This window comes from Gobius niger (assembly GCF_951799975.1).
Source record: "Gobius niger genome assembly, chromosome: 11".
Taxonomy (NCBI): Eukaryota; Metazoa; Chordata; class Actinopteri; order Gobiiformes; family Gobiidae; genus Gobius; species Gobius niger.
The window spans coordinates 20,115,048-20,139,466 of NC_136862.1; the positions used below are offsets into that span (position 1 = coordinate 20,115,048).

The window sequence follows — 24,419 nt, forward strand, 5'->3', positions numbered from 1 at the left end:
GCTGGGATGCCTGACTGTACTGCCCCCAATGGCCATATCCAGGGTCACACTGTCCGGAGAACAAAGGGGAGGTGGCTGGCACTGTATTACACCTTATTACACAGATTATAACAGAGGGGACATACTGAGGCAGGGATTTGAGCTCGAGTAGTTTCAGTAGACGCTTTGTATTGGGCTTCTTGCTATTACTGTTTGCAGATTGACAAGATCACATGCAGATTCAACTATAGGAAGGAAGGAATGACTTTATTTGTATCGCGCCTTTCTCACAGTCTCCCAGGTTAGCCAGACCCATCCCTTCTTAGCTTCTGAGATCTGAGGAGATTCAAAAAGGTGTCTCGGCCTGAATGCAAAGCCATGAAACCAATACCAAAACTCTCAAGACAACAATTGACTACTGACACCGTGGACAATTAGCTTTCCAGGTTTGACTTGTGGTAAACGTATATTGCACATGCTGTCGAATTCAGCAGCCATCGGGGACGCATCGTCAATAAACTCGCGTCAGGGTGGAAAGGGTCGAAACAAAGAGAGGCTGATGACATTGAGGTGGCTGGAGGAAGTCAGAGGAAGCGAAAGGCCAAGAAAAGAGCAGGTTTGGAGCCGGCGAGGGGACTGCGGCTTACATTTTAGTCGGCCCGGTGCACACAAGGCGCCATTGTACATTGATAACCATTCACTAACTGCATTTGACAGGCATGTTTTGACGAGACCCTCGGGGAGCAATGTGTTTAAGATAGAAATGCACAGGGGGTGTTGTTGCCACCATCCGGGCAGCTGCTGTTCTCGGCCACATCAGCAGCGCTTTCTCTGTTTCAGGCCTGCCGTTAAAAGACCCCAGAGGGATATTTAGCCTTTAGCCAGGTCCGCTACCAGTGGCTACATCCGGCTATACATTAGTCACATGGTATACCTGGTCACACTCTCTGAATTTAGAGGATTCTTCAACAACAAGATTATATGAATTGCCATATAACCTGTAAGACATTATAATTGTTTCGGAACATGTTGATGTACTTAAGATGAGCAGTAAATTAAATTCCACCATTAAATTCATACTATGCAAGTAATTAATGGTGAATATTTACATCTACTTTAACGGCCTTGTTATACGTCTGTCAGCAGCACAGCACTCTCGAAAGGCTCTATCCACAGGGAGCCGCCGTATGCAGAGTCAACACAATGGCCAGTAATGGAAGAGAAAACCAATAGGACAGTCGGGAGCCCCATGTCTTGTAGCCTCTGTCCAATCCTCTTCCTTTTTTCTGCACTTGGATTATTTGTCTATGCACGGCTCTCCTTTGTTTGTGCTGAGCGGGGCTGAATGTGACCCCCCACACACTGGTGCTGCTGGCTAAGGGGCCATCTGAGCCCAAGGATGGGGGGGTAGAAGAGAAAAACATTACGGGACAGTGGGCAGAGGTCAAGTAAATACACTGAAGGGTATGGAAATGCAGAGGGAGAGAGGGGAGATGGAGAGAGGCCACAAGATGGTTTGGCAGTGGATACATGAAAGTGGGGGTTGGTGGATGAAAAAAAAAACATGCAAATCTGTTCAAGCAGGTGCACAATGAGATCAGTAGGACTGGTATATTCTTCCTATAGGGTAAAGCTAAACAATGTCTGGACGCCTTTGCAGTTCTTTGTTACTTTGAAATCTAAAAACAAAGCCAGGACCTTGATCATGAGCATGGAGGATTAGGCTTTTTATGCTGAAATCCAAGGCATTTATCAAAACCGTAATCTTTTCACATGTTGTGCTGCCCTATGCTTTATAACTTAGATACTCCATTTTCAGATGTAGCTTCCTCTGTTTTTCTCCCCCTTTAAAAAGTCCACTCAAAAGCAGCTTTGATCTCTATAGAACTCTACTCCCTCCCTCCAGACCCCGTAGCCTTGGTGTGACAGGCCATGTGATAACTGAGACCCCTTCATTTCCCATTACTGTGTGCTTTGGTGCATCTTACTCAGCACCTCCTCCCCCTCTCTCCTTCTACTGCCTCCTGACTCAGTGTTGGAGGTCTGCACCCCGTGACTTTGCACTAATCTCCCTTTTTTCTAAGTCGCGCCAGTGCCATACAATACCTGCATATCTGATTTCAAAAAGTTTCTGTAGAAAGTGCTACCATTTTGTCACAGCGCTGTGGCATGCAATTACTCTTTCTCTCTGCTATATGTAACTTTCTTCACTCAGACGTCTGATCCTATAATTTCCACTGCTCTGACTGTGAACTGTACCAGACACTAAGGGTAGATGTCATCACCTCTCAGTGTTGTGTAACCCTTCTGCGGGTCTCCTTTTCATCGCAACCATTTAGCATCACAGCTACAATAGGCCTCATGGTCATATACAGTGTATAGTAAGGAATGGTGAAGCCTGCTGTATGTATCAATAAGTCTTCATTTACTGAACATAGCAGAAACTTTACTTCCTAATGTTGCAGATTTCACCTTTATGCTTTTTATTTGCCATTTGTCGACACTACTTGACCCAAGATCTTAACCCCATTGAGAATCTTTGGGATGTGCTGGAGAAGGCTTTGCACAGTGGTCACACTCTCCCATCATCTATACAAAATCTTGGTAAAAAAACATAATGCAACACTGGATCTTTTGACATCGCAAAGGCTTATTTAAAGCAGTACTAAGTAACTCATGCCCCTAGAGGCCATAAGTGCCACTGCAGCTGTGGTAGCATGTTTAGTTTTTTTACTCATTAATTGTCCGTGAGAGTAAATACTACGCTGACAGAAAAGACAAAGGGAGAGAGGGATATTGTACATCCAACTACACATTGGAGATCATTTTCACTCAAACTTGGCTGTAAATACTGTTTAAGTGGCGCTAGCCCGCAGTTAGCTTTGCCCGTTAGCCTGTTAGCTTCTTCTTCATGATTCTATTAGTGTGTATTGGGGCCTCTGACCCAGAGGCAGAAAAGTTGCAGTTGTGGTTTTCTGGCCAGAGACACCAAGGGGAGAAAAAAGACCCCCAGTCATCCCATTAACACTTGTATTACCCCCAGAAGGACTACAAAAATGATTTATTAAGGTAAACAAGTTACTTAATACTGCTTTAAACAATACCACAGCGAATGCTAAAGCTAAACAAAATATTAAACCGTGTGATCCTTTTTGGTCGGTATTATCCTCTCATTGCACAATATACCACTTATAAATGCAAGAATTCTCAACTACTTGAACTTCAATAGAAAATCTATAGAGAGTTTTCTTTATTATTTAGTGCAAGTTTGTATCATAATAGTTGAACTTGCACGCTCTGTATATATTTACATGTTATACAATTATAAGGACAGACTTTATAAGTAAGAGCCTTTTCCCATCTTTTTCCCATTCCCCAAGTCTAAAAATACACTGCACTTTTCGCTATGGAGTAATCAGTAAACTGAAGGTCTTGTCCCTGACGTCAGAGGTAATTCTTCAGCCCGTGAGTGAAGGCTGCAGCGGTACAGATAGGAGACGAGATGGGCCGATGAAGACAGAAAAGACCATTCAAATCACCACAGTCGCTGGAGCCTCATTATTTCTCTGTATTTAAAACCCAAGTCTATTCAGCTTATAAATTAATCTTCATCCAAGTTTATCAGTGCCTGCTCGCTGCTGTTCAAGTAATTAAGATTTTCATTTCCCCTCAGTCAGTAATAAAACACTGTCTAAAAGCATTCGGCTTCTTGTGAATACCAATTTGTATTTTTACTATTTTTACAGTAGACAATGGACTCATTTGTGGCTTGGGTCTTGTCTGCCCGGCGTTTTCAGTGTTTGTCTTTGACCTCCGTGCGTCGAGAAGCCAATTCCCATCGAGCTGACTGATGAAGTGTGGACGTGTGGCTGATTTAGGGCGTCTTCCCACAGAACCCGAGCTTTGTTTTTGCACATTTTTAACCTTCTTTTGGAATTGGGGGTGGTTGGTTATTTGGTAAAGATACCGTAAGTGCTGAGTGAAGTGGGGACTCTAAAGTGAAAAAGCTTATTATGTGTCTGTTTATCTGTGTCTTCTTGAATTGCAACTGGCTGGGATGAGTTCAAGTCACTCCTGGAAGGTTTTATGTTTTGATTATGAGATTTCAAAGTGCTTACAGGAAAAATCATCTAAAACTTTTTAGGATTTTAGGTTTTTAACCTCTTACTAAACCGAGCGCACTGTCTCCATTTCAGCTTTACCCAAATCTAAAAGTTTCTCGAGTGGAGAGCAATAGTGTAACGCCTCATTTGAAAGCTAAGGCCTACAAAAGTGATCATAACTTTTTTGTCAAGTTGTTGCAGCGTTTTTGACACATTTTTTGTATGTTTTCGTCTGTCGACACTTTTTTGTCGCTGATTCATTGTTTTTGTGAGGCTTTTTTTTGTTGCTTTCATCATGTTTTTCTGTCACTTTTTTTGTCGAGTCTTTGTCACTTTTTTGTCACTTTTTTGTCGCTTTTTTGTCGCTTTTTTGTCGCTTATTTATTGCTTTTGTGAGAACTTTTTTGTTGCTTTTTTGTTGTTTACATCAGTTTTTCATCACATTTTTGGCTCGTTTTTTGTCGCTCTTTTGTGGCTTTTTGGTTGCTTTTTCATCTCTCTTTTGCCATATTTTGCTGCTTTTTTAAATTGTATCATTGTCGCTTTTCCGGCACGTTTTTGTCACTCTTTTGCTGTTTTTCTGGTCTTTTTTTTGCCACGTTTTTCATCCTCATTTTCATTGCTATTTTGACACTTTTGGATTTGTGTAAAGCCAAACTGGAGAAAACGTGCTCGGTTCAGGTGGGGGTTAAGAGGTTAACAGGTACCATTCAGTTTTTCCCCCTTCCTTTGTCTTTCTTTTTTTCAAACTCTGCTTTGCTCGCGGCAGGAGTTGGCTGCAGCTCTGACCCCAGGGCTGCATCACGCCTGTCCAACTTGTTTTCCTTGGACATTCCACTTGGCCCGACGGTCCGTGGAGTACGTTTCTGAAGCCTGTGTACCACATGGATGTTAATTTACGACATGCCCTCTTTGTAAAGTGTATTTTGGTTTGGTTTTTTACGAGCCCTTTGGTACTTGCTTTAATCTGATCAGTTCCCCGCTGGCTGCCTGTCCACACTGACCACGTATAGGCTTTTGTTTGCGCTCCAAATCAGTCGCAAAACCAATGAGAAAGTTAGCGACCCGCACGGCGCAACAATTAGCTTTAATCCTCTTTGAAAGGAGCACATGAGCCCCGGCCATGAGCACGGGATAAAGGCAAAGCAACGCGGGTGATTTAGAAGCCACCCCAGACAGAACGGTTTATCCAGAAAATAACTTGGCTGCCTTTTCTGAGTTTGGTTGAAAATTTAAGGGAGAGAGGGGGGGAGAAAGAGATTTGGACCTGCACGGAGCGTGATTTAACAGGTGCTTTTGGAATCAGGACCAGTGTTTCTTCGCTCTTCCTCGATTTCCTCTCACTCGCGCGAAGTCCGGAAATTAATTCAACAAAGATAAGCTACTTCGTTACGTCCCCCAGGCGGCGAATGAAGATCCAGTGTCTAATATCCCTGCCCTTGCTTCTATGAAATGGTCAGTTATGGCCCTAAATGATTTGTTTTTGGTGTTTTTACTGGTAGTGGAAGGAGGACACCGCTGAGTAATAGCAGGTTAAGAATACAGAGGCATTTCTACAGATGGCACCAGCTCAACCTATGAGTTAGTGGGAGGAGTAATTCAGTTTATGGTTTTACTGTCTTCGTCCAAACACTGTCTTGGACAGTGCCAAGGATGTCTTTGCAACACAGTCCAGATTGCAAGTTGTTAAAAAGGTTCCACTGAATCTTTGAGCAGGTCACAAACTTTAGCCATTATAGATAGTTTGCCCTTTAGTCGATATCTTTAACAGTGTTTAGCTTCATCATTGCCGGCGACCACTTCTGTAATTAAGCATTAACACAAACAGAGAAACCTTTCTGTGTCCGTGACCGTCTCTGGTCCTGCCCCAGTCCTGACTCCAGCTTCAGTTCACGCCGAGGTCACACACTAATCCAGTTATCAGAGCTCCCTGCTGCTGCTAACTGCACAATCACCTTAAGCTCTATTGTCAGCTTGAAGCAACAAATTAGTTTGAGGAGTTTTATTGTTAAATGAACAGGTTATTCCATGCTGAGACATGCTTAGACGAGTTTGCCTGTCTGGTCTTTTTGCATGCCCGTGGAAGAGCTTGGTCGCTTCGAACTTCACCCCCGTTGGAGCTATAGGAATACATTGGCCAGCTATAGGAATACATTGGCCAAATGCTCTTTGGTCGTTTTGCGTGACTGAGGGCACGCACAAAGACCAGACAGGTACGCATCAACTCGTCTAAGCTCAGGCAAGAACATATCTCAGAATTTAAAAATGGTGGCCTGTTCCTTTAATTTTCATTGATTTGATGTAAGACATAATTTAGGCCACAAAATGTGTATGTCAGATCAATGCACTTTAGCTTTTGAGACCAAATATTAATGCACTATATACAATGGGGGCTTTGATTTATACATTATGCTGGGAACAGTAAAAAAAAACCTGTCATATTAAAGCATCAGCTGTGTCCAGATTGCACTGCGCCGAATCTTCCTTGAGAGACAGAAAGCGTAAAGCAATATATGTTTTTACAGTACATTTATTTTGGCCTCGCTTGACATACAATAATGCAGCCAGTATCTGCAGTTTTAAGCGCAGAGACCTGGAGAGGGACTGTGGGAGCTCACGTCTGTCTCTGAAGTTGCTGCCCTGGGATTAACTGGTGTACGCTGTACTTTTCTATGCACTCTATGAAGTCATCTTAGGTCATCTCCTGACTCTCCATGACCCCAAGAGCGATTCCGAATAGGATTTTGAACCATGTTCCCCTCTTTAAATTGTGATGTCCTATACAGTGTCAGTGTCTCTCATCTCCATAGTTAGTGTTAATTTTTAGTATAAATAATAATCGATAAAAATAAAGGGAGTTTATTAATTTCCGTCAAGGATCAATAGGTCAATGCTAAAAATGTGAAATGTTGAATACTAAGAAAGCCACCAATGCATTTGATATATATGGCCAAAGCATCTGGGCTGCTTTATTTCACTGTGATCACATCCTTTGAGTGGAGTTTGCAGCGGCGTGACCTTAGGAAGTACAGGGTAACAGAAAGCTAACATGGAGAAACCACAGATCTTTATAAACCCTCTTTTGTGTGCTCATCCTCCATTTTTCCAACGCTTCCTTGATCTTGAAAGCGTGTCTATTGTGACACCAATGCGGCTTGCTTTTTCTTTGGTGGACACATTATGCAAATGCGTCTGTTATTGCACAAAGATAACAGGTGTTATCTCCTCCTTCTGTTTTCACACTTTCATTTGTTTCCATCGCGGTTGACCTGTTGCACACTCGCACACTTGAGGGGTCACCGGGGAGAGAGGGGCCCAGCTGGAAGCAGGGTTGACCTTTGAACCGTGGGCCTGACATTGATTTAATTACACATTATAGATTCACACATGAGCTTACTGGAACAATCTTGAAGTTAGATGAATTGATAGAGCTGGGGTTGTATCTCACCGTCATTTATACCATATCATGTTTTTCCAATAAAGCCACGTACCATAAACACACTTTGCATTATTAGTGCAAACCTCCCACTAAGTTACAAGCCGGTTTACAAATGTGGAAATAAAGTGACTCCGGGGTATAAATGTTTACAAAATGGAGAGAGGACGCACTTCCAATCTGATCTACTTTATACAGGAGTGGTTTTGTTTCAATTGAAAACATGTCAGTGGAGAATCTGTGTAGCTGCTCTCGGGTGAGATTTACGGCAGACTTCGAACGGGGCACAGATAACAATGCAATAAGTCTTTGAGGTCTAAACTTCCATCTGTAAAGTGGTTTGGTCTTAGTGTGAGAGACATTAACTTCTACAGTTCAGAAGAGGACAAGCTTTGAATTATTCAATGCTTTCAAACTGGTCTCTCCCAGTTGCAGCTGCAGCAGAAGTGGTTCCTATATTTTTTCATAGCAACACATAGGGCTGGGTACTATTGGTATAGAAAAAATAAAAGTATCGAAAGCAGGTGCCGAAAAGAAATATAGAATCTTTATATTTGAGATATATATTTGACAAAAGAGCAGAAAAAAATTGGCAAAACAAGTGAAACAAATTGGAAAAACAGTGGAAAAATTGACAAAAAAAGAAGAAAATTTCAGGATTAAAAGTGGAAAAACTGGGGAAAATTTAGGGAATAAAATCGGAAAAAATATGGGTAATCTGGGAAAAAAAACTTGGAAAAATAAGAAAAAACTTGGAAAGTGTTTTTTTCAACCCTTTTGTAGTTAAAGGAAGTTTCTTGGTTGTTTCACCTCAAACAAGTGATACCAATGCAAAAGAAATTAAAATCAAAGGAATAAATGAACATTATTAATCTGTTTTATGGTTCTATGTGACAAATAGTTTAGTAAAGGTAAAACCATCATTCAGGTATCAGTATCGAAAACCAAGTATCGTTAAGGTACCAGCATTGAAATAAATGTACCCAGCCCTATAGTAACACCACAAAAACTCACTTTCAGACAGCTCACTTGACTGAATAAAGCCCATTGAGACACTAAATTGCTTCAATGGGCCAAAACCGCCACCCAAACAAGATAAACCTAATCTTTATTTTGTGTTTAGTTCATTTCGACTTATCCATATTTGCAAACGCACTCGCTGTTGCTCGACTAGAACATCCCACATTGTCTCCTGGTTTGGAAAAGGCTTGTCCAAACACCTCGGCATAATAGCAACGGCGCTCGTGTTTATTTGAAGACTGTCTAGCATCAGCTTTATCAGCACCGACTGAACCGGTGAATGTAAACAGGGAGATAGCGCACGCCACGTTGAGTTTGAATTTACTACAGCAAAGATCAAAGCGGCGCTCGCATACGTTATTTCCTTCTTTTTCTTGTTTTTGCGTGTATCTCTGGAGCTTTAGCCGCTGAAGCGTAAAAGATTTCTTGACTCAGGCTTATTGATCTGGTCTTTAATGTGCACTCTCCAGGCTGTCACATGGCGAGATCAATACATCTGTAAGGCCTGCTTGGACTAACTAAGTAGCCATATTTCCCCCCAATTACAATACTGAATTCTTTCTCAAGTTCCAGACAAATAATTTTACAACCAATTATCCAGTTCCGTTCAACAGGATTTATTGCATAGATGGTGGTGGTCGAGGAGCGTGGTGTCCCAGATTAAACTCCTGGAGGGAAGAAAGAACAAAGACGCCTCTCTGGAATATGTTTTTATTGGACAAACCACTAAAAGGCAAAACAGTTATATTTATCCACACACAACAGTCGCAGTAGATCTGGATTCTTCACTCATGCACAAAAAAACACAGAAAAAAAACACTCGGGTCTGTGAAATGTTTCCAGCACAGAGGAAGCAACGTCTTCTGTGCCGAAATGTATTCCCTTTGAGACACTGTCATTTCATCTCCTATGGCCGAAGCCCCTCATTTGTGGCGCTTTATACTCGGTCCGCCGCTAATTACTGTTTTCTTTCAAATCGAAAATAACATGGTGCCTACTGTAAATAAATCAAAGAAACATCGATGTTTAGATGTTGAATTGGCTTGTTTTTTGGGCTGCACAAAGCAGAACAGCTGTGTTGTTTGTCAGACTTGTGCGTTTTCACCTCATTAAGCTCAAAATGTCTGTTTGATTTCAGAACAAGGGTCACGGACTGGGCTTTAGGTGTAAGTTTCCACTAATTACTGGGTTTGTTAAGTTTTCTGCTGGAGGAAAAAAGATAAATACAAAACGCTTGGTCTATCAAATTATTTTTTGTTATTGTTATTTGGAATTAGTTAGTTTGTTTGTCAGTCAGTTTACTTGTGTAAAATGTGCCATAAATTCTCCATTATAGTCGACCAGGAGGGCGGAGTTTATGGTTGCTAGGTAACGAAGCAGCATGTAGTTGCAAATGTCTGCGTCCATGACAAAGGTGGGTTAAAAGATAGATTTTGATGGTCAAATCTGGTCAAATCTAGTACATTAGTAGTGTTAAGAGTCATTTCTTACTTCTTATGCCAAGTTAATTCAAGTATTGTGATTTAGGAGATCAGTTATATGTGGAACTAGGGAGTTACTCGTAGTAATCAGTTATTTTATGTTACTTTTCAGATCACCAGACTTTTGTAACAGATTGAAACCTATTTTACAACTTCGAAACTGCCCTTTGTGTGTCCGACTTTGCTCCTTTGTAAGAGTGTGATGAAGAATCCAGAAAATAAGTTTATACAATCCTGCAATCCAGCATATTGGTCCTTCGAGCCGGATCCATACAATCCTGAATAATCAACCAAATGTAAAACAATAACAATGTGAGACGTGTTGAGGGGGACGAGTGAGGGTTTACTGGATTCATTTCGTACAGAATAGACTCCCACAATTAGAAGAGCACAAGTCCAATTATTAGAAGCATGTCCTCATTATTTTTAGACGGGGGCAATGACGGGACCCACTGTGCTCTCTGTTGGTTTTGCGAAAGAGCTTGCACTTTCATCATACCTCTCCAACTTTCATAAAAGGAGCAGACTTCAGTCGCTGTACTTGGCGTAGCTGCAATTACATGCATCGTGGTGTGTGGCACTTGTAGACATCACGTCTTCGAATTGACTCTCGGCCCGGAGCTTCTCATTAGTTTTCCGATAGACCCAACAAAACCTCTGGCGATTTCACAGGAGTGGAGATTTGGAGTCGGGCTTTAAACAGCTATTAATATTGAAGCGAAGTAGAGGGATGATTTCTCTCCTGATTAGTCCGGCTGTCAGTCAGGGCCGATTGGACTGATGCTATAGTGAGGGGGCATGCACGTATCTGTACACTGGGGGTTGAGAGTGAACACATTGTGGGGCTTTAGATGAGATAGGACCCTGTACTGTATAATCCCAAAGGCTTTCTTATCACTCAGAGTCCAGAGAGGTGATGTCATCCCCATTGTCCCGATGCCGCCCACTGTCTCCTCGAGTTAAAGGCTTCTAAAATCAGCTTTTTAAGTGGCTTTCACACAAGGCAACCCTTCTCTCTGTATAAGTTCATGACACAGCTGGACCATTTTTTACAGCTGGTACATTGTTTTCTATGATAGCTTTTCTGAGACATTGAAATTTGCCAACGTCCCCCTTTCCCCAGACAGTTCCCAAGCGCTTTGTCACTCCCTCTTCACATTCGCGTCCATCACACCGTCCTCTGTTATCGACCTCTTGGATGCGCAATCTCTTCTTACCACTTTAGTGTTTTGCCCATGACCGCATTACTTTATTATAGCAAACACAATTGAATTCTGCCACACTTTCCTGCAGCTGCTCCCCTCGCGCGCTCCACATCTGAACAAACTCGCGCTGTTCCTTATTGAAAGTATCCAATTACTGGTGTCCATTATTTTGTTTGTGGTTAATCCTCAGTGTAAACACGCATGATGGTAATGGATAAACAACAGTCTCTTAGTGCGAGTTGTTTGGAGCCTGTAAAGATGCGCCGCTAATACGCACCACATGTTTGTAAAGATAGACCGTGCGGCTAAAAGCATTGATTACTGTTTAGCTATAGGGACTATCAATCAAATAAGTACCACTTTTGACTGTCATTTTGTCTTATAAAAACAGATATGGACACCAAGCTCGCCTTTATTCGGATGTGCCATTTCCAGAGGGCGCATGTAAACCTACCGTGCCTCTAAGTACTTTGGGAAACCCGTTCCATTTTTCATTCATTGCGGTTTTGAACTTGCACAAAATTGGAACGAATTAGAGATTGCATGTTGTTCAATGTTTTTGTTTCAGTTTTTTCGGTCATTGTCCTGACTTATCTTACAATTGAGTTGGCTTTATAAATCTTTCTTCCAAATATAGAAGTAACAGAAGTCCTCTCGCTCTCCCCTCTATGCCTCCCTTCGGCGGTTTGATGTTTCTAATCATTTCCAGCCGTGAACTCCACATGAAAGACAACAAGTGCTCGTGTGTAATAGGGTGCTGAAAGAACGAGCTCAAGAGACGACATAACGAGAGGGAGGCACACGGAGAAGAAGAGGAAAAAAAAAATACTTGTGGAGGTCAAGGGAGGAATGGAGATTGAAGAGATGAAGTTCTCAGTCCTCTGCATTCCCATTTTCAAGGTTTCGTGTTATCATTAGCCTGGTCTTTTGTTCCTCTGCCAAGACATCACCCCCGTCCCGCAATCACACTCCCTCTTTCGCTCTTTGCACTTCCCATCCATACATCTTAATCGTGCGCCATTGACAGCTGGGAGGCACAAGTTGGTTTGGAAGTTTGGGATTGTGTAGCACTGGGAATGGAGTTTTAAAGGAGACATTGTCCGTGAGAGTAAATACTACGCTGACAGAAAAGACAAAGTGAGAGAAGGATATTGTACATTGTGCCACAACTAAATTATACAATCATTTTTGTCACTCAAACTTGGCTGTAAATACTGCTAAAGTGGCGCTAGCCCGCAGTTAGCTTAGCCCATTAGCCTGTTTGTGTCTTCTTCGTGAGTCTATTAGTGTGTATTGGGTCTCCGGGTCGGAGCAGGGAAAGTTGCAACCATGGTTTTCTGGCCTCCCCAGAGGGAGATGAAGGACCCCCCCCAATCATCCCATTAACACTTGTATTGCCCCCAGAGGGACTACGAAAAGGATTTATGAAGGTAAACAAGTTACTTTATACTGCTTTAAGTATTGTTGCATGATGATTTTAAGGAACAATGGAAGAATAACAATATAGCACCAGTAAGAGAACTAAACTCAAAGTATGGATTAATCTTTGTGCAAGCCAAGAAGTGAAATTTACTTGCTTTTATGATAAAGAGGAGTCCGGGTCCTAAATGGGTTTGGCAAAGTCATTTGTTGGTCAAACATTATTCTATTCGAACACATTTTTTGTTCCTTTGCCAAACTTATCACCCCATCCCACGATCTACCTCCCTCATCCTCACCTTTCACTCCTCTACACGGCATCGTAATATTATCCAGAGCCGCGATCCGTCCAAAGCATGGAGGCAGAAATTGCTTCCGAAATTTGGGAATTCTTTATACCGGGAATGCAGCTCATGGGAGAATGAAAGAATGTGTCTACGGAAAAACAGAAAGCTTAAGTGAAATGTGTGTTTTAGCTCTCCCTGACACCCAGGCGTATCCCGTCTATAAGAGAGGGAACTGTTGTAAATAACCTGCGCTAGTTTGCATTCGGTCTATAACGATGCAATCTTTGCTCCATTCTGGTCTTTTATGGTCATTGCTGCTGCTCTCAAGGATAATTGTGCTTTATTACAACTTGAGGCCTATCATGTGCACCCGGATGTGGCCAGATTTACTGCTAATGTCTCACTAAACAAATAAAGAGTGTTATTTTATTTGCAGATTTTGTCTAGACGGCAAATGTTATGTGATCATGTAAAAATATTTAATCTTTAAAATGGAAAATATTTCGACCTACAGTGCTGCCTGATGTTTCAGCTAGTGAGCTAGAACTTGAAGAAAAAATCTGAAAAGCATGACCGTTATGACACCTGTTCATGCAATTCCACCTCAGTGCCAGAGGTAGTAGATTGATCATTGTCTCTTCCTTAAACACTTCATGTTTGTCTTTTTGTATTCGAAAAGGCTGTTATTAATTCTTTACTGATGCCGGGTCTGAGTCGTGGGATGGGCCGACCAGACTGTCCTTTATGGTTTACAGCGTTCATTATGGCTTTCTCAAGGAGAAGTTGTAAAAGCCCTACAGATCTCCAGCTGCGTCTGAAACCTCCGCTCAGACCAACATGTGCTCCGATTCAGAGCTGAGGTTTTACAGACACAGTGGCAGGCTGCAGCGGGACAGAGGCTGTTTGGACCGACGCCTGTCTCTGGGACAACAAAGGAATGATAGCAATAGGACAGGGCTGGTGTTTATTAAAAGAACTGCCTTATCTTCACAAAATAGTCATGTAAAGTCTGGTACGGTGGAACAATCTGAAAGACTATTCTATACTATCTGGTTTAACTGGTTTTCATTGCATTTTCTTCATTATCTTTCTGAATGAATTTGAGGGCCCAACATCATGCGCTAAGGACTCCTTCCAGGGTGCCCCATTTGCAAAAGATTGACTAATTGTTGTTGACGTTGTTAACTCAAAGCTTTTTGCTTGAGATATTAAGAGAACAATAGCATGGTATTATTGAAAAGTGTAGTTTTGCTGGATTTTGTGTTGAAATGTCGCTCCTGGGTTTCTCGATCAAGTCTTTTCTGGGCACTATACTTCTGTATCATTGTGAAATCTACCAGATGTTTGTCCAAGTTCTTATCCACATAGGCTTTTTGGGTCAATTAAATCTAACTTTATGTGACAGAAAGGAACATTTTGAACTCTTTCATTTGATCAAAACAAGGCAATCTATTATAAAGAAAAGGTTTACTTTCTGTTCCATGAGACAGACAGATGTTTTTGCATCCATTTACCATCAGGCACAAAGAAAGCAGCTTAAGTCTATATTTTTGGGGCTTTCACCGTGCCAAGCCCCATGCAATAAAACCTGCACTCATGTGAACTGCACTACGTACCACCTGATGATGAGAAAATGGCTCAAGGCGCCTCCACCACCACCCTCTTCACTCATTCAACACTACTGTGCATCACCTCCCTGCACTCAGACCAGTCCTTTACCGCACCATTGAAGACAAATGAAAGATAAACGCAGATGAAGTGCTGGATTTTGACCACGGGGCGTGTGCGCGAGTGAGACCTCAGAGACCCATCGCACTGTGATGCTTTACATTAGGACGGGCCAGGAGCATGCGAAAGTACAGCGCTAAGTAGCAGAGAGGAGACACAGTGAGCTATGAGTGATGAGGTCTGCTGCATGTTCTCTATACGCTGCATAGACCCATCGCTCCACGGACGTCCCGCCTAGGGATAGATCGTTCTCCGTGGAGCTTCAGCCCCGAGCATCGGCTTCAGCTGTGCTCACTATTGCTATTCTTCACATATTTCCACCATGTGACATTTCTTTATTGCCTTTATGTATTCCGAGGCCAACTTACACTCAGGCTGGATTCATGCTGGTCACATTGCAGACAGATGTTCAGGGACATTGTACTGCAACTTGGCATTTAAACTGGGTTAATATCATTGATAAAAAGCGAAGTTCTTTTCTTCAGAGAATGGGAGTTTCGAAAATATAATTTATAACGCTAACCATTGGTGGTTAGCGTTCTTGCAGTAAGAAATTCCATGACCATGTGGGTTTTTTCTTTGTGGCATTTGTGGGGCTGTGCAATTTATCGAAATAGACGATTACAAAAATGGCATAATTGAGAATAAAACAATCATTAAGGATGCCCTCCCGCTTGTCCAAGGGCAGAGGTCAAACCTGCACAGTTTTGTGAGTGCGGCTGATCAGCTGAACTACCTGCAGCGTGATGAGCTTTTATATTAATCGAGAAAATAAAGGTAGAATAATAATAATTTTCACACCTTGCTCTTGAGATAGCGCTACTGATAAGTGCTCTCCTTTTGCTGAAAGGAGAACCGAAGTTAAGAATCCTCTATATCCTTTGCCCAGGGCTGGTTGTTGCAGAAAAGTTTAAAACTCTTCTACATGAGCAGATAACACAAACAAAGCTCAAAGCAAACTCGTATCATTTCATGCCGCTGTGATGATTGTTTCACATCATACTGGCACATGCTTTGGCCCGACATAAACAAACAGCGCTGTGTGATGATGTCATCAGGCTGCACAGCTTGGTTTGCTTGGGCAGGTGTGAGGGCTGGGCAGCAGGGGGCAGGTGAGCCAGGGATGTCTCTAACAGAGGATTAGTTTAGAAACAGTAGCATATTTGATATAATTTTGACTTTTTTTTTTTTTGCTGTCCAAAGAAATTATTTTGCATAGTTTTCTTTACTTTTTTTTTAAGGCAACCAATAATTGTGGTTTCAATTATGACTAAAATAATCGTGATTATTATTTTTTCTATAATCAAGCAGCCCTAGATGTATGTTCTCTCCGTGTCTGGGTGGGTTTCCTCCAGAAGCTCTGTTTAACCCCCATCAACCCAAAACATGGACATTAGGCTAAGATCTCCAGCAAGGTAGTCTTGACCAAGCCCTGCTCATTGCTGATACTGCAGTAAAGATTATACAGCCATTATCATAAATTTTAGATCTTAGCATCATTATTGGTCACGTTTCTGAAGAATGCACGGATCTTAAATAAAATGATTTACCTCTGGCCTACAAATGAAGTTAATTGGTCAGGATCTGGTCAGTTCAGGCTTCATGCCCGCGGGGCCGGGTTGGATCGGGCTGGATTTTTTTTTGGGCCCGCCGATCTGAAGCTCGACATCAGCGACCATGTCCACACTTCGATTTTACCATGCACATACTGTATGCAAACCTTTTACTAATGCTATATAGAAACTAATCTTGCACCCATTTTCATCATGAGACCACGGCTCATAAAAAGATTCCATAAAATGTAAAAATTGTTGTAAAAAGTTATAACATGGCTAATAGTTGTGTGGCTTGAGTCTGTGAAGTGGAGCGTTTTCCCATAAATCAAAATCTACGACTTGTCATTTGTCTGCATTACTCATATTTTACCATCTTGGCTTCATTTGAATAACAAGTCTCAATGTAACACAACCGCCATGTCGGATTTGCAAGTTGTAGCCCATTAAGTTCAAATCGCGTATCGTTAACATCACAGCAGGCCTTATTATTTTTTTTACGAAACACTACCACCTTCCCACACACCCGCTATTTTCACATGATGCCAGATATGTATCATAAATCCACTCGGAGCATTACCACTTTTGTGTGTTTTTTTCCACATAACGGCTGTGCTGAGTTGAATCAAAGTTGGGGCCGATAGATTTACATGGGTCTTTTTTTCTTTTCGTATGATTGAGATTGAGTTATGTTGCACAGAGGAGGTGAACAATTCTCAACCTTTTGTTGAAAAAACATGTTTTTTGACAACTTGACCACAGACGCAAACTTCCTCGTGCCAAAGCCTAATTCAATGGACTGTAACCACAATTTTAATGGGAAAATACACCAGAGCTCTTCAATGAGATTTAGACATTGGATGCTACGTATGGGCTCCTGTCTGTGTTTGTGTTGCTATGTAGTTGCGTGTTTATCTCAGCTTGACATTTCTGGAGAGAGGAGAGCGCTTGGACAACATGGAGCGTTGGAAGCTAGTTGGGGATTGTAAGACCGGCCTTGGCGTGGGAGGAATTCCTTTTCTGGCAAAGCACTCCTGTCTGGCTCACCAAAACCTTTGATTTAGGGCACCGTCTCGCTAGTGTGTGTTTACTAGATTACCTTATCAACCCTCGGGATTTCGAAGATGAGATAAGCATTTCAAATCCTGGAATTTCTACAAATTTGGGAGTGGATTTTTTTTTGGGAGGTGGGGGGGTTCAGCTCCTGGACAAAGTGAGGCGAATTCTGGCAAGTCAACTTAGATAATCCCCGCTGTCTTAAAATATGTCTCTTGTGTCATGTCTTTCAAACTAAACCTGTCACTCACTTTCGTGTCTCTCAATTTCACTGTAAACACACAGACGTGTTGCCAAAATGGTGAATAGTGACAGACGTCTTGTTTGCACTAATGTAAAGCAAGTTTATTTGAGCAACTTCAAATTTTTGGCACAAGCAGTTATAGTAGGAATAGCAAATGGTGAGGAAAACAATCTTGGCCTTGGTAATAATAAAGTCAAAGCAGTTAAATGCACACTTGTTCTTATTTTTCAACACTATTTACATTGTGGGATTGTCATTAAAACATAATTCCATATGTGTTCGTTCATGAAACAATGCCTTCAGTGAGACAATGCAAAGTTCCTAACCCTAAAATCATACATAGCATAGGATACTTCTTGACCAGTGGTTCTCAAACTCCACACCTTTGTCCTTCCAAGTACCAAGATCAAGTCAAGCCTAAACCGTGTCTAAAAAGGGTGTCTAAATTGCATATTGTCTTGAACCATTCATAACCATTCATATCCCACACTCTTCGCTTCCTTCCGAAGTGCTCCGGTCCAAATGTGGCCTCGCGGGTATATAGATAGAGGTGGCGATGAAGTCACTCAGACCAGGTGGGCGGTCACGGTGCTTATGAGCCCCTTTAATTAGATTTAGTCCGAAATATGGGGTCATCTCTGTGTGCGGAGCTCTCTTCTCCACAGGTGGCTAATCCATTACGAACCAATATATGAGCAACACCCAGATCATATAGATTCTATTAGTCTCAACATTCAGGCTTATAGGAAGTTCAAAACGCGGGCTAAATCCCCAGTTGTAAATAGTCATTGTAGGAGAGGAAGGGAAAGGTGGAATAGTGTGAGGGGGAAATGGATTGGAGGCCTCTAAGGAGTATATTTAATATTTCTATAATGTCATATAGGAGCATTGAGTCATTGTGATGTCTCTGATGTAGCACTAATGAAACAGCAAGGACATGGTTTGGTCAAAGCAAAGGCCTGTGCAAATGAAGGTCAGTGGATATTACAGGGTTTCGATTGCATATAGATAGACATTATTATTCAGTACACATCAAAGCACATCTATTCACCTTTTATAGCAGCTGGACATTTCAAGTGTATAAGCATTTGCCATAACAGTTGTGGAATTAAAAGGCTTTGCTAAATCAACACACATCTGCTAGTAATTGTGTTGTACTGACTTCAGTGTAAAAACATTGATTTCTTTTAAAAATAAACACAAATTTAGAGGCTGCACATGAAAAAATAAATAAAGTCAAATATTAAAGAACCAGGGTAATTCTTGTGACAGTAAAGGATAAGTAACAATGACTTGGATTTACATGGTACTTTTCAGCTTGGCAATGTGTTATCTATTATTCCCTCCCTCCCCACATGGTGGCCATCCACTTACATTGTAGCTGTGGCTAAATACTGTATTGTAGGTCTTACAGTATGTAGCCACAGCTACTGTGTAGTTCATACATCAAAAAGGAAACCAATCCAACGCGTAAAACCAAAGGCTCTTTGGTTTTACGCATCTTTAACGCTGTTCAATAACTCAATTACACCCTCTTCTACAATAAAAGAGCGTTTGAAAACAATGCCACAGAACTGAGACAATGGCCTAGATTTTTCGAAAGAGATATAAGAGAAGTTAAGACATCTGTCTGCTGCACGCACCAGACAGATTTGGGTCACTATGAGAAAATGTGGCTGCAAATGTGAGGTGTCCCCAGTGTCTTAAAGTCTTAAATATACCCTATCACTAAAGGCACATAGCCATTCGAAATCACTTAGAGTTTCTCCGATGGCCACAAAAACCTAAATTACAACTTCGACCTAACTTTCCTCCCTTTTCTCCCTCTGTCCACCGCCATGTTGTGTCCTCATTGTCTTTATTTAAACCCCATTGTAACTTTAATGGCCACCACCTGTTCACTTTGCCAGCATTCAAAGCCACCACTTTTTTTCATCCAATCTTGAAAAAGTAAATTGCTCACACAGATGTTTTATGGCACTCATAACAAGTGTAAACGTATTTTTTTCTGTTTAATGGTTGTAAGGAGTTTGCATTATTGTGACAGAAAGCTCCCTCGATCGTATATAACTTGACTGACACATTTTCCTTCTTCTAAAGCCTGCTGGGTGCTCCGGGGTGGCACCCTTGGGTCCATGGGCCATTGCCTGTCATTGAACCAACACTACCTTACGCTTGGTGTCGTTCTCTTTTCAGGTCACAGCCACAGATGAAGACCGTGGTTCCTTTGGTGCCATCACCTACACTCTGGGAACACCAGGAGGGGGCGCTGTGCCAACTCAGTTCACCATACACAAGGAGACGGGGCAGATCTGCACCAGTACGACTTTGGACCGGGACGATGGACTGGACAAGTTTGATCTGACTGTCACAGCAACCGATGGGGTAAGAGCCTAAGCACCAATTGCAATTTTACAGTTTTACTCATTTGACTGGACACTGTTCCTCACACATTGCACTAAACACTGCATGCAAAGTCTTTGAAACATAAAGCTTAACAAATCTTTTCTGTCTTGATTTTTTTTCCTGCCTATCCACCTTTTCCATCATTTTTTTTTAACCCTATCACGCAAGTCAATCTGCTCAAAGTGAAACGATTATATAAATGGGGATAGCCATTTCCTGTATCAACAAGCCATTTTTCATTTGATTTGTGTCATTCCTAGACCGGCACAAATGCAGTCGTGTGCTCAGTGTCTCCGGTGATCAAAGCTCGAGGCTGAAGGCAAATTAAAGATGTGTGCAGATGCCTCTCAATAAATCTCATCAAAGAGAAGCTGTATACCTATGCCTTTCCCAGTCACTTCAAGAAAACAGGAGCAACATGGCAAAGCAATCAGGATGCTGAAAGGATGCTGGCTATAAACATGAATGGGGAAAAGATTTTAAAAAAAATCTCTGAACAATGGTGCAGGTTTGAAGTTTGAGAGAGAGTTCAAGTGGTCGTCAAACGTCTTACACGACTATAACGCATTTTTTTAAGAGGCAAAAGTGGGGGCAAGCACTGTCCTTGTACTGAATCTCTTCAATCGTTGTGATGTTGTGGATTGAAGTGGACTATCCTTGTATGGCCACTGGTCAGGGTAGAGTAAGATTTTGTACCTATTTGCCCTTGACATAGTAAGTTTGGGCCCTGACCTAATCACCCCATTTTTTTCCTCACTCTTGTCACTTCAAGGGCACTGTACTTCTATAACTTCCATTAGATCGACTACTACCACAGTTACTGATAGTACTGTTACCACCTACTAAAATGGTCACATAAAATGGTTACATTTATACAGGTGAAACTCGGAAAACTAGAATATTGTTAAAAAGTTCATTTATTTCTGTTATTCAACTTAAAATGTGAAACTAATATTGGATATAGACTCATTACATGCAAAGTGACACATGCCAATGCTGATGATTATGGCTTACAGTCCGTCCGTCCATCCATCCATCCATCCATCCATCCATCCATCCATCCATCCATCCATCCATCCATCCAACCATCCATCCATCCATCCATCCATCCATCCATCCATCCATCCATCCATCCATCCATCCATCCATCCATCCATCCATCCATCCAACCATCCATCCATCCACCCACCCATCCATCCATCCCCTTCCACTTGTCCGTTGCCGGGTCGTGGGGGCAGCCGTTAAAGCTCCCCAAATCACATTGCACCTGCCCCCATGGCTCCTCCTGCAGGTGGTGGGTCCACGGGAGGACGGCCTCATGGTTCTAACCGGGCCTGTTGGTCTCTCATAAGAGGCTTCTGAACCGCTCTTTGTCTGACCCATCTCCTAGGACCTGTTTGCCATGGGAGACCCTACCAGGGGCACAAAGCCCCCGACAATATAGGTCCCAGGATCATCTACCACGTTAAGGTGGCGGTTCCAAGAGAGTGGCTTACAGTCCATTTTCAAAATATTAATTTGGGTTTTTTACAAGCTGAGCCATAATAATCAAAATTATAACAAATAAAGGCTATACATATCTCACTTTGCATAATGAGTCTATCATATATTAGATAGACTCAAATGAATGATTTTCTAATTTTCCACCCATTCACATGCTCATTCATACACCAGTGTTTGCAGACACTGAAGGCAAGGTGGGTGAAGTGTCTTGCCCAAGGACACAACGACAGTGTGCACTTGCAGGATTCAAACCGCCGACCCTCCAATCACAAGGCGACGATCTGCACCACTGCTGCTGTTCTGTCTACTTTTCCATTTCAGAACTACTGCCTCTATTGTCTATACTTTTATGACCTCAGCTACTAATCTTAATAAACATAGATTAACACATTGGACATTCTTCGTTGTCCTTGTTTCATCTTCTCCTTGTTGTTGACGATAGTTAAATTGTATGTCATCCTCTTAAAATTACTGTAAGTATACATCAGTAAACCATTTTCCTGGTAATGCTTATTTTAATGTTTCATCGTACCCCTCAGATATACCCGTCTCATTTCACTGCTGTCTCCTCCTCTTCAGTTTCACGAGCCCTGTTTTTAGTGCTGCCATAAAACCAAACCCACAAATACAATGTAACACAAACTTCCCCTTTTCTTCTGACAATTACTTACATCATGATTAACTGCCTCCATTGTAGCCAGCCTCGGCAGACAACTTTCAGACAGCTTCCTTTGTACTTTTTTTATTTTTTACATCTGCTTCGTATTTTGTGCAACATCAATCTATTGTCACAGTGTTGTAGTCGGATGAAAGTCCAAGGCTGTTCCCGTCGAGGAACAATTTGACGATTGTCTTTAAGTATTTAGATTTAAAGGAAGAAAAGTTTCCCACAACTAAAACGCCCCCATATTTGAAACTCCAATGATCTTGCATAGAAACAAACCATGAAATATGCAGCAATATTTGTAATTTAAGAGTGCCCTGGATTTCTCAAGGATCACGTCCATGCTGGATAGGTCCAGAGAGTTACTTGGTAAAGCGTTTTATTTGTCGAACTTACCCAAAACGTGACTAAATAGAGCTCTTATATTTGACATTAGTGTTTAAATACAACTATCTAACCTGGTGAAATTGTATATCCTGACTAAACGCCTTTCATCATGTCTAAAACTCAACTTTCACCAACAATGAAACATAAAAGTAATCCATTATTGTGTATTTTTTTGTTTTCAGGGTGGCCTCAGCTCAGTGGCGGGTGTCAGGGTGACAGTAGTGGACATCAATGACAACCGTCCAACCTTCTACCCCGTCCTGTACACGGTGAGCCTGAGTACCCACAGTGCACCGGGAACCTCCGTCGTCAAGGTTACGGCCAACGATCCTGACTCTGGTCCCAACGGGAGAGTGACGTACCGGACTGCGCCAGGAGGGGGCTCTGCGTTCTTCACACTCAACAAAGACACAGGTATAACTACAGAATTGAAAAAAATGTATTATTCTTAACCTTCCGCTCTGTGGTTTTAAAGCAGAACTCGGTAACTTTAAATTTGTTGTGCTGAAAAAAACATACCTGGAGTTGTGTTTTGCTTCATCTGTGCCTGTTTGAGTCGTCCTGTCAGTCAGAGTTTCTCAAGGGTTATTAAAGTCTAGGCAGCTTCAGCAAACTCATCGGTTTATTGAAAGCAGCTTATCACAGCTGATTTCCATGGTAACGCAGGACAGCCAGCAACATATTGGCGGAAAACAGGCGGCTTTCCATAGATTTAAAGTAGGCAGAAACTGATCCATATCTATCTCTAAAAGTTTGAAATTACATGATTAAACCAAGTTGCATTTTTGGCAGCAGCACGTCAAACTGCTGCCAACACAATTAAAACATTTCAAACATTTACACGGCATCTTTCAGCTGCCTAGAGACTTTCTTTTTATATTGCATTATGTTAAATCTGTAAGCTATCGCAGTTGCTAATAAATCGTTTGCATTCTAGGCAAAATACTTTCTGATATATGCTTTAAGATGTCGCTGTAATGATTTTGTTGTCTACAAAATCTTGCTAATATTAATTTGGGTTTTTTACAAGCTGAGCCATAAGGCACTAAAATGTATGTGATGACAGGATTTTTAGGTCCTTTGTTACAGTAGTGTGTTTAAGTTTACCCCAGTCCTATTAGAGGCTTGAACTAAAGTTTAAACTATGTCATTGTGTTCCCCATAGGCGTGATCTCCCTTTCCCGGTCGCTGCACGGCAAGGCCAACACGGTCGTCTCCATGGTGATCTCGGCTGAAGATGGCGGAGGTCTGAAGGCGCCGGTCGATGCCAAAGTGAACATCAGCATTGTGGGAGGCTCAGTCGCGTCCCCCGTGTTTGAACAAGCGCATTACTTCTTCACTGTCCCGGAGGACGTGCTGAGGGGCACCGCAGTGGGCGTGGTCCGAGCTGCTGCCAGGACAGGTAAGATTGAGGGTTAAAGGATTCATTTAACTTTCTATATGCATACTACAATTGTTCAGGCACGTAAAGTAAAGTAGAGTAGTAAAGAGTAGTGTGGTGGCCAGGCTAACAAATGTATTTATTATTATTAGACATTACCCAAGTGTTTTATGCGTAGCGTCCCCACATGTACAAGCCCTGCTCTTCTCAAATAGCAACTTATCTCACCATTACCTTACCAGAACCAGGGCAGAACGACCGTAATGGATCTGACTATAGCAGTCACATAAAACACTTTGCATTAAGACGTCACATTCATCAATAGCGTGGCTTGTAGCATGCAGTATTTATTACTATGCCAGACTTTTGAGTACAGGATTGAATTCAACAACATAGCGAGGGGGGAGTCTTAAGTGAAATATACCCAAAGTGGAGCGGACTGAAGATACTTATCTGTTTGAGAAACTGTGCAAAGCTCTCAGCGCCTATCGTGTGCTCTGAGAGATCCATCTCCACCGACTGGACACTAGCAGAGCAGTTTCCCCTTGCCACAAGAATGTAAATGTT

General features: G+C 41.9%; 1 protein-coding gene across 1 annotated transcript in view; it reads left to right on the plus strand.

The window, feature by feature from the left end:
* The window catches only part of dchs1b (dachsous cadherin-related 1b), a 100,058-nt gene that overhangs the window by 53,609 nt on the left and 22,030 nt on the right, over window positions 1-24,419 (plus strand). The window contains exons 6-8 of the mRNA XM_079566919.1: window positions 19,708-19,896; window positions 22,654-22,885; window positions 23,637-23,873. Of these exons, the coding sequence (XP_079423045.1) occupies window positions 19,708-19,896; window positions 22,654-22,885; window positions 23,637-23,873 (658 nt within the window). The remainder of the gene's footprint in view (window positions 1-19,707; window positions 19,897-22,653; window positions 22,886-23,636; window positions 23,874-24,419) is intronic.